General features: G+C 44.7%; 1 protein-coding gene across 5 annotated transcripts in view; it reads right to left on the bottom strand.

The window, feature by feature from the left end:
• Window positions 1-1125: 1125 nt before the first annotated feature.
• The window catches only part of ect2 (epithelial cell transforming 2), a 36994-nt gene continuing 23161 nt past the window's right edge, over window positions 1126-14958 (bottom strand). For 3 of the 5 annotated variants that reach the window (XM_056603814.1, XM_056603816.1, XM_056603815.1), the window contains 10 exons: window positions 14679-14775; window positions 14337-14418; window positions 12935-13013; window positions 12145-12264; window positions 10419-10557; window positions 9007-9161; window positions 7366-7473; window positions 6807-6941; window positions 4585-5195; window positions 2246-2319 (listed from right to left, as the gene is read on the bottom strand). In XM_056603814.1, coding sequence (XP_056459789.1) covers window positions 4602-5195; window positions 6807-6941; window positions 7366-7473; window positions 9007-9161; window positions 10419-10557; window positions 12145-12264; window positions 12935-13013; window positions 14337-14418; window positions 14679-14775 — 1509 coding nt within the window. In that variant the 3' untranslated portion in view covers window positions 2246-2319; window positions 4585-4601. Of the gene's footprint in view, window positions 2320-4584; window positions 5196-6806; window positions 6942-7365; window positions 7474-9006; window positions 9162-10418; window positions 10558-12144; window positions 12265-12934; window positions 13014-14336; window positions 14419-14678; window positions 14776-14958 lie in introns of all 5 variants that reach the window. The other 2 variants (XM_056603817.1, XM_056603818.1) reach the window with 1 other exon arrangement.

The following is a 14958-nucleotide window of genomic DNA, read 5'->3' as shown; positions in this document are numbered from 1 at the left end:
ACTGGGCTTAGGCGAAAACACACGAGAAACGGTGCGAGACCGAAAGAATAACACAGCGACTGAAAACTAGCCGCAGACTAATGCGCGAAGCAAATTAAAGCAAAGGTGGAAAGGTGAAATCAACCGCTGCCCTAGTCGACGGCTACGCGTAGCCTACACACTTTACTCACCCCAGAAAGCGAGTCGCTTTCTTCGAACAGCGGACCGCTCAACTTCATTTAGCAGGGGGAAACAAAGGACATCAATTAAGAGCCAATGAGAACAACGCAGTGTGATTGGCTGGGAGGGAGAAACCAGAAAACCAGGATGAAACACCTGAAGAAAATGAAATTAATTGACGTTTGTCTGTGGGTTGCGATAGACCGTGTCAGTAGGTATTTTTTATTAGCTTTTAGTTTCCCCCCCCTCACTAAAATACATAAGACGATGACTTCCATTCCATCTCCTTGCGCTACCAACTTTCGGAAATAGCTTATTTGGCTGTAATACGATACATAAATATCTGAAGTCTGAAGCATTTATATATGTACTATTTAAAAAGATTTTCCACCTCCCAAAAATTTGTATAACCTACCAGAAATTGATTTAAATGCCTTGTTCACATAAAAAAATCAAACACCTTTATTTGAAACCAGTCAGTAATCAAACTCGTATAGCCTATTTATTTCCAAGGAGAGCGCGTCTGCCGTTATGTCTCACAACTCTACAACCACGCAAGAATGCCACTAAATATCCAGTTATGGTGGTGCGACATGGGAATTATACAAGTTATTATACAGGCAACTGAACTGAATTGACTGATCTGAATGATGCATTATATTTAGAGCATATCCGGGCCCTGGCCCCAGTTGGTTCGGGCTTGTGTGAGAAGGATGTCATGGCTCAATGGCATCTCTTCATGCCCCTGTTGATTCTCTAAAAGCCTTTTCCTTAAACTTCAAATTATCCGTTTCAACGCGTAAAAAGGGGTACTTCACAATAATGGATTACATGGCCTGCCTTATGTGCGATCCATTTGAGTGTACTTTAAAATGACTGCAATGCAATTAGCAACACGTCTTAACAACTCATGTGAAAGTAAAGGAAACAATGATAGTCCACATTGGTTTATATGGAAATATTCCATTAGCCGATACAAAAAAATAAAGATTGTATGAAATGGACTTTTATTGAAGTAAAAGCATTTTCAACCATAACATTACAGACTTGGCATAACAACGTCAGTGTTCTGTACGGACTGAAAATGTGAATTAGTCCCGTTTCCCATTGTATATCGGAAATAATCTAAATCTCAATGGAAACTCAAGAGGCAGTATAATGAGTAAACTTCAATCTCCAATGTGGAAGTGCATTAAATATATAACAGTCAAGGAAAATAGACAATTAAAACCCCAAATTAGACAATATATACCACAAAAGTAACAAACAACATGAAGTAGAAAAACAAACAGATGACTGAAAACATAGAAACGAGGAGAACATTAAATCTACAACACTAAATATATACTTGATGCAGCATCCCTTCCTCTGACCAAACATAAGAAAAGGAAAAGACCAAAAATTTTAAAAGCAGAAGGGTAACAACAGTTCGACTTGATCCGCTGAGTCAACAAAGCTAAAAACATAAAGCCAGCTTTATGAAAGCTGGAGGCAAAGTAGGAACCTTCACGAAACACAACACTCAAATTGTTAATAATTGTTCAAATTATCGCTGTTAGGTGAACTGTATCTACGTTGCTAAGGATAAAATGTTCAGTGAATATAGATATTTCAAAAGACTGTCTCCAACAAGCTATGCAACTAATACCGAAATAAAATAAAAAAATAAGAGCCCGATATCCTTCATTGATCAAAATGGTAGATTATACCCCGGTAGTGCCTGCGTTCATCCAAAGCGGGCCCCTAACACTGTGCAATACCATTGGAGAACCTCACATTTGGGTCACAGGCCATGCTGTTGGATGGAGCAAGCATCCTCCACGTTCAGAAGCCATTAGGTAAAGTCAACGGAATAAAGGAAATACATTTAGAAACACACATAGAAATAGCATGATGGGGTTGAACTCGATAAGATCTAATATAGAACCTATTAGACGCCACAAGACTGGTGGGACGGCCCGGACAAATGCCGATACGACCAAAGCATCACATTTGAACCATGCTGGCATTACGGTTTGTTCACTATGGACCAAGAATATATATATTATTGTTGGGGATTGTGGTAGATGTTCAGATGAGGTGGGTGGTGGATCGGCTGAAGGTGTGGTACTTTCGCTCGAACACGGAATGCAGGCTGACCATAGAGGGCGAATGACGGGCCTGCAAAAGGAGAAGGGAGAGAACAGGCGCGTCAAAAGGACTGAAACGTGTGACTTCAGACTTCAGGGTTGCGTGTGAACAATCGAAGGGAATGCTCCCATTAGGTGGCAGATTTTGTTCAGTCCCATTGACCCACACCAGTGTTTAGAAAGGGTAACTACAGACAATGGATCGTCTTCTGTACACTATTCATGGTCATTTATATTGGTCAGATTGATTGTATTTTTTTTTCAAATACAAAAAAAATGTAATGTATTTATGTTACACAGATCATTTTACAGTTTAAAAACTTCTTTGTACAAAACATTTGTAAAAAGCGAAGTACACCAATATAAATATGAAAGAATAGTGCTAGATGGTCATGAACATACACGTTCAATCAGTGAGTAGCTACTCTTTAAAGAGGCAGTTAGGAAAATAAAACAACAAACAGGTTGATGTACAAGATGGCACCCGTGAACCTAATGTGTGTATCACCCAACAATTGCACGTGTTTGTTCATATGCCTCACAAGTCCAAACAGGTTTCCAAAGTGCAGTTAATCACATGCCCCACAATGACAGAGCAATCGTTACGTTTGTTTTCCATGTATGTCTGGCTCTCATTGTAATTACCCTTTGACGCACAAGCCCTCTCAAGCGCCTTACCGTCTTCCAAGTAAGAGAAAGAGAGAGCGAACAAATACACTGAGGGCCAAACTAAACGAACCTTCGGGGCTCTGCAAAGTCAAAAACAAACATGCAAACAAAAGAAAAAGACACACAATACTTTCGCTGTAAACAAGAACAAGCTGCTCATTGGTCTTTGTTTTCTTGCAGTGGCTGAATGAGTGGAGTGCTGCTGAACGGCAGCTCTTATTACATGTTAGTTAGCAAGGTGTCTATGCAGAAACACAGAGCACAAGCAATAGATGGCGGCATACAGCTGGGGTTGTGTACTGATTCAAAGTGGAGAAAGTACAACCAAACACATATCTTATGGGCCTTATTCTCACCTCAAAACTAAAGGCCACACTGCCACCAAAGCATGGGTTTGTCTGAAGTGCATTAAGCAAATGTCTTAAATCAAAATGGTAGAAGGGGGAATGCAGTTTAATTTGATATATATCACTGAATTGTGCATGCCTTTTAAAGGATAAAGGATTCAATATAAATAGCAACAATCACTTATGACAAACATAAGAGAAAACACAGGTAATTGAAAATACTGTTTCTAATTGGCTCAAATTGGGGACTGGGATGGCATTTTCCAAGAACACCAACCTGCCACCAATTTGTGCTAATCAGAAAGCACAATCGCCACAACATGTGTTTATTTGAGACCGTGTGTACTTGATTTAGCGATGGGTTGCGTTTTCTGTCCCTTCATTACGGCTACAGAACAGTGTATTTGGGAGAAAGCAGTGAGGTAATCAGTTCCAGGAAAAATATGGCAAAACAGAAATAGAAAAAAATGATTGAACCGCTGTAAACTGCACATTGCCAAAAAACACCAAGTGGGACTCCAGCTCGAGTAAATGGAATGCTGTGTTATTTTTAAGCAGATTTCTGACAAATCCCAGAAATGCCTCTTGACATTTGGACCAATTACATAATGGTGGAGATGGAGAAAGACGGTTACTCCTTACCATCCTCCGTTCAGACCGCTTCTCACTAATCACCATTTTGTCTTTGACCGGTAACGACAGACATTGGGAGGGGGAATTCAACAAAACAGGAAATTAAAACTCCAGCATTCTCCTCAAAAGCAAGTGACAGAAAGAAGTGCCCAAAGCCATGTTAATGTGCATCCACCAACACCACTACCTTCTGGTGTCACACGTGACATGGAAGAGAATGAGGTTACCCAGATCTTGACCATTACCGCCAACACACCGGTTGTATGGCTTTTATTGGTTGATCATTAAGGTTAGTTGTAGTTAGCCGATTACTAATAATACAATTCCTACTAATCTGGTCAATTAGTGATCAATAACAAATTATAAGGGAAGTTGATCTTGGACCAAGGATGCACCGATACGTATAATTAGTCTGTGTATTTGGATAAGATACTTGGCAAGGCTTTTTTTGAAGTGTACGCGATAATCAAAACAATGGAGAACTAAATCCAATCACAGGGATTCCATTACTTTTTTGCCTCTAGTATGCCAAAACTAAAAGGTCATACATGGTGTCTCGAGGTAATATGGAGGCGCTGCCGCAGGGATTCAATGCAGAGGAAACGGTACGGGTGCATCCCCAGCGTGGACAACAGGGGCATGCTCACGTCCGACTGCCGGCGCTCTACAGCAGGGTTTCCCTGCGCGGACCGGTCGGGCCCGGCTTCCGTGGATCCGTGGGGGGAGCGTCCCGCCCCGACCCGCCGGAAGGGTTCCCGCCTCGGGCGTACGACGTCAGGTGGGGCACCAGAACGGAGACCCTGGCCTGATACACCGCGGGGGGGGCCTGCCGCACGCTCCTCCGGGCTGTGTCGGTGGGCTTTAGGTTGAGGTGGGGGGCTCGGAGGCTGGCGGGGACACGGCTCCGGGGACTGGAGCTCGGGGAGCGATGGCCTGATGCGGCCGTGGGGAATCTAGGGTTGGACTGTGTCCGGGGAGCCTGGGGGGCCGGTTTGAGGAGCAGGCTGACCCGGCTAGATGGGAGCCCAGGGCTCTGACTGCCGGCGAGAGCCCCCGTGCCTGTGGCCGCCTGGGGGCTCGGGCGGGCGCTAGTGCTAGTGGCGGACGGAGGAGGGTTCGGAGCAGGGCTGCATGGGTCGCGTACGCAGATAGACACCCTGGATCTGAGGGGCGGGTGGTCCAGAGAGTTTGAGCGCTGCACAATGGCGCTGTTCTTGGCCGAATCGCTCAAGCTGAAAGTAGAGGCCGAGCGGGACATCTGGGAGCACAGCAACACGACGGGGTTGGGAGAGAGAACACACACAAACACAGGGACAGAACAGGAGGACACGGGGCAAAGGATGAGGACATGCGAGGACATTGATGGATAATAGTGAAGGTAGACTGGATGGAAAGATTCTACCTTCAAAAAGGAAACACTGAATCTGAACTGAAGGGAGGAAATGGGCGTTTCAATCATTTAAATTCAATAAATAAATAAATGTGAAAGCATCATGGCATTGCTGCAGATTTAGAGTGACACCAGCGAGCTAACACTTTGATATTACTATTGGATGAGTAGCCTTATGTCTCGTACAAATGGGATTGCAGTAAAGTTGGGGCTATAGAAAATTACAGAATTTACAAATAAGTCCCTACATGCTGGAGAAGAGAGCATTTAAAAGGCCTGATCGAAGGCTAATTCATGAATTCATCCATTCTTGGAGAAGGCAGCGGTTAAAGAAAGGCCCTGACGCGACGGCATTTATACCTCTTGGCCTCTGTCAAAAGGTCGCCCATTTAGTCTGGGTAAGAATATTTGACGTTTTTAAAATAAAAACTGGATGGCTCGATCCGTGTATAGTAGAATTCATTTCCAATATTCAGAAACCCTAGCTGTCCAAAATACTTGAATCGGTTTGGACTTCTAGGGCGAGAGCCGTAATCGACATTTTATAGAGGTTGCTTTAGCACCGCTGTCGGGCGAGGGCCTCCGGGCTTTAGCTTTGCAACACACTACCCCCAAAGAAGGCCCCCCTGACACCGTACGATTTAAAACCTGGAACCCACATCACATTAAAACAAAACACACGCACAAAACAAAAACAAACCCTGATGAAAGGATCAAACGCCTGGCCTGCCACAAAAGGTTTAAAAGGATATAATGAACGGATAGGAAATTAGACAGATGGACAAATCGAGGACAGCCCCCCCCCACTCACACCCAACCACATACCCCGACCACCTACCCCTGTTCTTTTCTCGCTGCTTATGCTCTGCTCCCTATGGAGTGGGTGAGCGTTTCCAAGGCGACACCAAGAAAGACGAGATGAGATGGATAGCTAGATATAGATCCATAGAAAGGCGAGCGGGGGGCGGTTGGGTGACGGAGCAGACAGGCCCCGTAGACAGGTTAACACAACTCAGACATAATCCGGCGGGCAGCCTCCGCAGACGGCCAGACAGTAGGTGGAGAGGATGAGGCCTCCTGGATGGAGAGCTATTCCTTACACACGCCCACACATCACCCCCGCCATCTTCTCATATCCACCGCTTCTCTTTTTTATTGATTAGGAAAACAAGGTATTTTTCTCGTTCGCCTCCAAACAAAGTGGGCCATGAAGGGCCGTATCGACGACCTGCTCTCCCACACCTACGTACACACACACACACACCACCCGTCGCCCGATTAAAACTCCATCGATAGGTGGAGGCAGCATCTGGGGAACCGTGGGGGGGGGGGGGGGGGGGGGGCGGAGGGGATCGTTCACACTGCCGCGGGCCAGCTATCCGTCCATGCAGATGATCACTCTTATAAGTGGGAAAGGTTTTTGTTTTTTTGGAGTGTTTTAGCCGGCGATTATCAAGAGCAAGCGGTCGGTGGACTTACGGCCAGGGTGGAACTGCTGGCGAAGCGGCTCTCGGCGCTCAGCCTGGGGCTCATCTCCTCCGTCGTGCCGTTGGCCATGAAGGCCCTCTGGATGACCCGCTTGGGCGTCTTGTTGAAGGAGAACACCCGCGTGACCTGCATTCAGAGAAGCAAAGTGAACATGTACCCTCTTGCTGTCCATCAAGGTTAACGCGAGGCTAATGCCAGGAAGAAACACAACGGATCTGAAAGTGGTGGGTTGTAAAATGCCTGCTTTTTCTGTTAGACAGTACCAACACCATGCATGTTCCAAAGTCTTTCCATTTCAGAAAACTTATTTTCATTTTTTTTGGTGGCCTGAAGTGTGGTCCTTTGAAAAGATCCACCAATAAATCGCAGAAAGGCAGCCTTGTCTATTGTAGCAAAGCACTTACTTGAGTCTGGAATCTTTTTGGATAATATAGAGTTCAAAAGGCCCAGTTGGAGTTGTCATACAAGTGGTGTGCGTAGAGCACTCGACAGTTCTCCCAGGTAACCTTCAGGACACAAGGCGCACGGGAAGACCAGCTGTGTGATGTACCTTCTTGGAGGTCTTCTTGATGGCTCGGGAGGCCTTGCTCAAGGTGCTGTCCATGTCCTTGGTGCTGACCTGGAGGGGCTCGGGACTAGTTCTCTGGATCAGGTCGTCCTGGGTTACGCCACGAAAGACCCCAAGGGAAGAGCAGACAGGGATGCAACAAATTCAACAATTGTTCAAACTAGAGCAACATTTCAACAAAAACCTTGAAATAAATACTGCTTTCAGAGGGGGTTGGGGGGGGAGGGGGGTGCGATGCCACAAGTGCGAGGGCCGAAATAATACTTGACGCAGTGGCAAAAGAGTGAACAGTGGAAATGCCCAACAGTGCAATAGGCTTGTGTGTGTGCAGCCGTGTACACACAAGTCTTTATTCTCCCTTACTGCTCCTCCTCCTCCTCCTCCACCCCTTCTCTGCAGTACACATTTAACAAGCAGGGGCTCCGAGTCGTTGGTATTCACAGCGCACCGTTGACCCAGTAGAGAGAGCATTAGGAATGCAGCTGTTGAGCTGTTCAGGCCAGACCGGAGGCCAACATCGCCCCCTGTTGGCCGTTAGGTGTAGTGTTGTCCCGACGCAGTGGACAGTGGAATATGGAATATGATGGCAAAATACATCAATATTGCTATTATTCGGTACAACGTACAACGTTGTTGCACAATGTTGCCTTCACAAATCTGTTTTAACTTTGCTAATTTTGTTGTGCTCATGATTTCAGCACAGATTGGTTTGCTAAAACACTGGGGAGTTATCTTCTCTACAATAGATTGACAGCTGTCGTTGGATTCTGAAGTGCCTCTTAACCTGTGTGTGCTGTCAAATTGGTTAATAATGCGCAGACAAGCTATTCAGATTCCCGTAATCTTGAAAAAACATGAGGTTACGGTGCCCTAATGGTGAATGACATGCATGATGAATGTATGATAATACATGCAGCACATGGATGGTACCTGATTTTACTCAAGACTAATTACTGGGACAGAATTAAAGTTTAAACCCTTGCAAGAATTAGATGGTGTCACAAGTGACATCGAAACCTGTGTTGTTTGCATGAGACAGAAATGGTGTCACCTCTAATCAAGCATGTCATGAAAGGACAATTGATATGAACCAGTCAATTCTCCTGCTGGCTACTTCATCTTCTCTGGCTTGTATTGCATATGCCGTTCATACAATATATATGCTTGTTTTCCTTGTCATGTGTACAATGAAATGGAGCAATGATAGACGTTCATCACGCTACAACTGGACTTCTAAAAATAGTTCCAAGGCTCATTGTGATCCAAAGACAAGGAATACCTTCGGTAGAGATGCAATTCTGATGGGGCTTAGGGGAATTCCTCTTCCAGTACTCATTGCCTGCAGTGCCTGCCAGCTAATATTCCAACACCTTTATCTAAATAAGCCATAGCCATCCAGAGGTAAAAAAAAAAAAGGGGGGTGATCCCGAGCGCAGTGTTACCTCTACGTTTATTGAGCAACGCTGCACCAACGCAACAAGATCTTTAGAGCCGCTCGTGTGTGTTACACAGCATCATGAAACATAACAGTGGATCACAGCCTGCAATCGTTAAATAATTTAAACGTTAAAATAAATCCGACAGCGGGGGGGGCGGGAGAGACAGTGTGTGAGTGCCTCTCACCGAGTCGGCCCTGCAGATTGTGTTGGCGACGTGTCGGCAGAGGGTGCGAAGCCAGTCGCTCTTCACCGTCTCCTCTCCCGTCAGCTGGAAGCTGAACAGCAGGTTCTCCTGCTCAGTGGGCGGATGTACCACCAGGGCGAAGGCGTTCACACACTCTGCACCCAGGGGAGAGACACACCGATAGAGACATTCAATAACAAACAGGGGGATGAGACCGTGTGGGGAGGGATCGTGGAAGACCAAACTAAAACAACAGAGAAACAGGGCCGTGATGAAGAGTAAAATGAAGGGAATATTGATCAAATATAGCAACAAAGAAAAACAATTCCAAGGTATTATACCACCAGCTGAGATATTCAAAACGGCTTGTAATGGCTCATCACATTCACACCTGGTGGTATAACATGTCAACTTTGAGATTCTTGTGAAAATAAGGTATGGGAAAAGTGGGACCATTTAGGACCAATGACAGAAATTATGCAAGTTTTATGCAGGTTTTTCCACAGAAACAGATGTTGAAGACCACATGTATGAAGCATAACTCCCTTATATTATAAGCTAGGGCACGTGACGGTTCCCCTTAAAGGAAAAGGAGTAAGTGAATGAGCGATTGACTCATTTGCCTCAGGATGTGACAACAGCATAGGGTCCACTGAGTAGGGATGTATAAAAAGGTGTATTTTATACACACCCGTTACACTTTGTGGCTTGTGTAAAAGGGTAAGTAAACCCCAAAACCGCTTCTTCCTGTTGAAAACGGCCTTACATGATGTTTTTATATAGTTTGTACGTTTTTTTATAATAAAATGCATATAATTGTTGAACTGGAGTAATTCTCTGTAAAATACATGAATTCTGCTAGTTCCATCTGCAAGGTTTTGCCCAAAGGTCGGTTTTGACCAAACCCATGCATTTTTAAAACAACGTAGGAGGAAGTTATACTGCTAAACACACCCTTTAAGGGCCTCACAGAATCCAACACGATTACCAAAGAAAATTCAGCCAATTTGATAATGGTTGCCCTCAACCGCACTTCCTGGTCCATAAATTGCACCAGACCACAGACGGTGCTCCAAGTGGCACGTCAAGGCAAGTCCAAGATAAAAACAGATATAGAAGCACTTCCTTTTTACAATTCCCCCCAAAACTAAAACAAATCAACAAGGAGAGTGGGTGGAAACCACCCATTGAAAACAACCTTTTTCAGGCAACAAATCGTTCACAGCTGGATATCCCAATAAAGATGATGGATTTACCCATCATTTCATTATGCATACCAACATTTGGTGACGATGTTGTTATAATAAGGTCTCCTTTACACATGGGAACCCTGCAACGAAATGGCCGCGTGTTCTCCCAAATAGGAGAAAAATGTGTTGCAAATGCAAGAACATTTGGATTGCGAGTCTTACCCTCGGTGTCCTGTAGGTCCAGCACTTTGCGGATCTGGGACAGTGGCATCAACATAATGTGCTTAAGCTGGGCTGGCGGCCTGGTCTGTCCCACAGGACTCTTAAATGTGCTGATCACCTTGTGACGCTTCCTGGCAATCTAAAACACACACAAACACAAATAAAGAAATAAAGAAATACACATCATGGTCGCACATTCAAATTTCAATCTGATTCCGTTTGCGAAATTGCATTTGTTGTGTTGCTGTGCGACCACTGAAATCTCATCCAGAGCGTTCAAAAATAGCTTTTTGGCAGCGACAGATTTACAGCATCTATGCAAGTAATTTTAGTAACAAATAAAAGTCTAGTGGAGGTTGAAGGCAAAGGACAACATTTAGGTTTTTGGCAAGAAAGGATCATGTAAGTAACCAACGAGTGTGTATGTATGCATGGGCTTACAAAATAGAAATAAATATAGGGGTGTTTGAGATGAGAACTTGAGCTGCTATCGGCAAATCAATGGGGCCCTAATAGAAGGCCTCATTAATATCAGATTAATTAGCAGCTGTGTGTGCGCGCGCGCGTGCATGCGTGGTAAAGGGACAGGGGCTTGGTTGGGCTCTATTAATGATCCATTCACAACATGTGCATTCATTCAAATGAGCCACGTTTTGCCTACTCCTTGTTGTTCACTACTTCCTGAACAACAATGAGCCAAGGCCACAGTCTTAAGTACACTCACACAACCTATTTTAAAGCTGACACAAAAAACACACACAAATGTAACCTTGCAAAAAATGGCTACATGTATGAGAGACAAAATGAACACACTGACACATGCACACACACACCTCATTAGGAGGCGTCACTGACACCTTCGGAATCAGCAAAGCTGCTTCCCCCCTTGTGTTCTCGATTGCCTACCCCGTTTCTAATGCTGCCCCTTCCTTAATTAACACACACACACACACACACACCACCCCCCCCCCCCCGTGTCAGCAACGATAGATTGCGGCGGCATAAATTATTCACCTTTTCTCGCCAGCCTCTGTCAACAAGAGCTTGCCGGCTCCGTTTTTAAATGAATTTGCACTTGAACAGAGAGGCGCACCGAGAGATTCTCATAATGAGAGCGGAGCGTCTGAAGGAATGCGTCCAAAACTTTTGGAGTCCGTTTCCGAACACGAGTCGTTGGAAATAAGATAATGGTGCGGCCCCAAATATATATATATATATATATATATAAATGAGAGAGAGAGAGAGAGAGAGAGAGAGAGAGAGAGAGAGAGAGAGAGAGAGAGAGAGAGAGAGAGAGAGAGAGAGAGAGAGAGAGAGAGAGAGAGAGAGAGAGAGAGAGAGAGAGAGAGAGAGAGAGAGAGAGAGAGAGAGAGAGAGAGAGAGAGAGAGAGAGAGAGAGAGAGAGAGAGAGAGAGAGAGCTCAATTATGGTTCCACGTAGAAGCAACGCAATGACCACGAAGACGCTTCAACGCAGTTGTAAACCTGTTTTAGTTCTGCGTCGGGTTTTAGTGATCAACCAGATCACAGCCCTCGCTGCTGCATTGCCTCAACACAAGGTTACAATTTTTGGGAGGCGCATGTCAGGCCCTTGCGGCGGACGTAAGGAGGGACCCCCAGGACGTAATGGTTCCATAAACCGCCTTACGTTGCGTCGACGTGGAACCAAAACCCAGCCTTGAGTGAATGAGTGAGTGGCTGCGTTAATGTACGTGTGTGTATGTTACCTCAAGGCAGTCGTTGAAGAGGAAGAGTGTGACCTGCTCTCCGCGGTCGCAGGGCTGGTCTCCCAGGGCGATGGTCTCCACGCGGTGCACCAGGCTGCGGTGGGACGACAGCAGGTTGGCCTGGCCGGGGGGGGGGGGGGAGTAGAGGTGAGGAGGGATGGGAGGATATGATCCACCCAGAGCTCTCACTGGGTAAAATAAAATGTCTTCCATGCATGTCGTCGATGATGGCCAGGGCTGCATCAGAATTTTTTTTTCATTGAGGATCCATTTAGCGACTATGTATATCCCGGCGATAGATGGATCATGGCAAGTATCCATAAGTATCCAAGTATCCACTCGCCGAAAGGGATGTCTTAAACTTGTTTGCATCCTCTTAGGAGTCGGACTACGCATTTAACGCAGCAATTTTTTTTTGCAATACAAGATAAGACACTGCCATACTAATGTCTGGCAACCTTCAGTGTGATGTTATGCCTTGAATTTGAGTATGCACGGAAAGTTGAGTAGTTATTCCTTCTGGTATAATCTCCTCTTACCGCAGTTGTTTTGCATCAACAAACTCAAAGTTGGCATATTCCGTGCTCGTGTGGCTTAAAATCGACAGCCTTTGTGGAATGATCAAATGTCTGAGGGGGCCTGGAGGAAACTGCTTCAATTACAAACAGGTCCACTCATCCATTAAAAGCCCAGTTCATCTGCGACAAAACATTAAGCTAACAGAGCAGAAGGATTGGAGGGGGAATTCAAAGAATATATAATAGAAGGGCGTTGCAGCGCTTCAACTTACAGGGCAGCCATCGACTTCATACACCACGTCAAAGATCTGCTTCTGGCCCTCTGTTTTCCGCTTGTCCTCATTGATGTGACTACAGACCAGAGCCGGAAGGAAGTAGACCCACAACAAACATAAAAAACAGAGGATTAAAGAATGGAGCCAGAACAGAGAACAAAGTGATGAGAATGAAAGAGGGGAGAGATGCATTGGCGTGAAAACGCAACGATGCAGAGAGATCAGGGGGGAACGGGGGAGGAGGGTCACTGAATCAATGGTGGACTTTTGTCATTTCATGTTTTTAAAAAACGGGAACTAACCACAAATGCTTTAAATCTGTAAAATAAAATAGATTGAAGCATTCCACTTGGACACAATAGATATGAGCAATATGGAAAAGGCCAAATATCCTTTTCATTCTGACCTTGTATATTGAAATTGGCAGTGACAATATTCATGCTTTTCTCTAATTAATTAATGCTAACCATGTGTATATAGACATAATTGTGTAGAAAAATCCTTACATGATGTAGAAAATACAATAAAAGAGCAGAAACTCTGAAGGGCATATTGATATACTGATAACCTGCCTTTTTTTTTTTTCCAGGGAACCAGAGCACATGGTATTAAATTATAAAGGTCAACATTAGAGAAAAAACAGTGGTCTGGAAAACTGGTGGTACACAAACAATGCTATGCAGTTTCACAGTGGGAGTACTGTTTTGCTGCCCGAGGGGCGGAACACACAGAAGAGCATCGCAGCAGACGCAAACGTTTCAAGATCGCAATGCCAGAGTGCTTTCTGAGAACTGTACGGAGCACTTGTGGTGTGGTTGTGTGTGCAAAAGTGCAATTTATTCGGTTTCAAGATAAAAAAAATGGACTTGAGAAAAGCAAAGTCCTTACAATTGCTTTGATATCAGAACAAACTACAGTATTATCGCTACAGCTCATCCTTTACCATCGGAAAACAAAGCTTAAATGAGCGTGTTTGGTAATACTTTGGTAATTACCACTTGGTGTGGTAACTGTGCATCTGACTGCTACAAACCAATGCTGTTTTGTTATGCCTGTTGAACGATTTAGTTCAGAGCAAGCAAACATTGAATAACGGATCCTAACCATGCGCCCGATTTGTTGACATGAACTTTCAAATTAAATAGTTTCTAAAACCTTTCATGTTAGAAATGTCAATGATAGGGGCGTTGAAGACTTAATGCTTATGTGAATGGCCATTAATACAAATAAACATCCTGGAATAATCTTCAGCGTCCGTTTCTAATCATTGTGACAAATACTGATTTTATAGGGTTGGCTGCAGTGTCAATGAATTAATTACGAGAATTAACAAAATTGTACCAGAGCCATAATACTTGTCCATGAAAAAAATTACTTGTCGTTGAGGCACAGAACTCACGTCATGACTTCTTTCAGAGCCTCTATGGCTCTCTCCAGGGTTCTCTTGTCGGGGTTGTCATCCGAGGTGTGCTTCTTTATGTCTGCAGGTGAGTTGAAGAGGTTGAGAAAGAGAGCAAGGGTCCAATAAGTCAAATGGATGGGCTTGCGTAAAACGAACAGGAGGAAACAAATGAAAAGCAAAAGTGACATGATTTTGGTGCCCACAAGTGAACAAACTTGTGGGGGGGGGTTTGTTTGAGATAGTGGACCACCTATCCCGCTTTAAATCATGCCAACTGGCAATGAAATGTAATGCATGTATGTGTGAGTCTTGACCGTCGTCGGCGCAGATCTGGGTTACCATTGAGCAGAAGGCCAACACTGGGCAGCCTCTGCACTGGCCTAATGAGAAGCTCGACAAGAGTCTGTCTCCCACACTCTGGCTTGGACTGATTGATCTGCAGACCCACGAGGAGAAGAAGCAGAGAGAACATAACAGCAGTTACAGCGGTGTTCAAAAGGAGGTGGCACAAAATAATCAAAAACAAAATGTGTCACTGCAACACTTCATTTCTCGGAAAAAGCAGATCAGAGATTAACTTTTCCACGTCCAGTGGGTGAGAGCGTGAGCCCAGCCCTAC

The sequence above is a fragment of the Gadus chalcogrammus genome, chromosome 12 (genome assembly GCF_026213295.1).
Source record: "Gadus chalcogrammus isolate NIFS_2021 chromosome 12, NIFS_Gcha_1.0, whole genome shotgun sequence".
Lineage (NCBI taxonomy): Eukaryota > Metazoa > Chordata > Actinopteri > Gadiformes > Gadidae > Gadus > Gadus chalcogrammus.
Note: the sequence above shows the minus strand (reverse complement) of the source record. Positions and strands in the feature narration are given on the sequence as shown.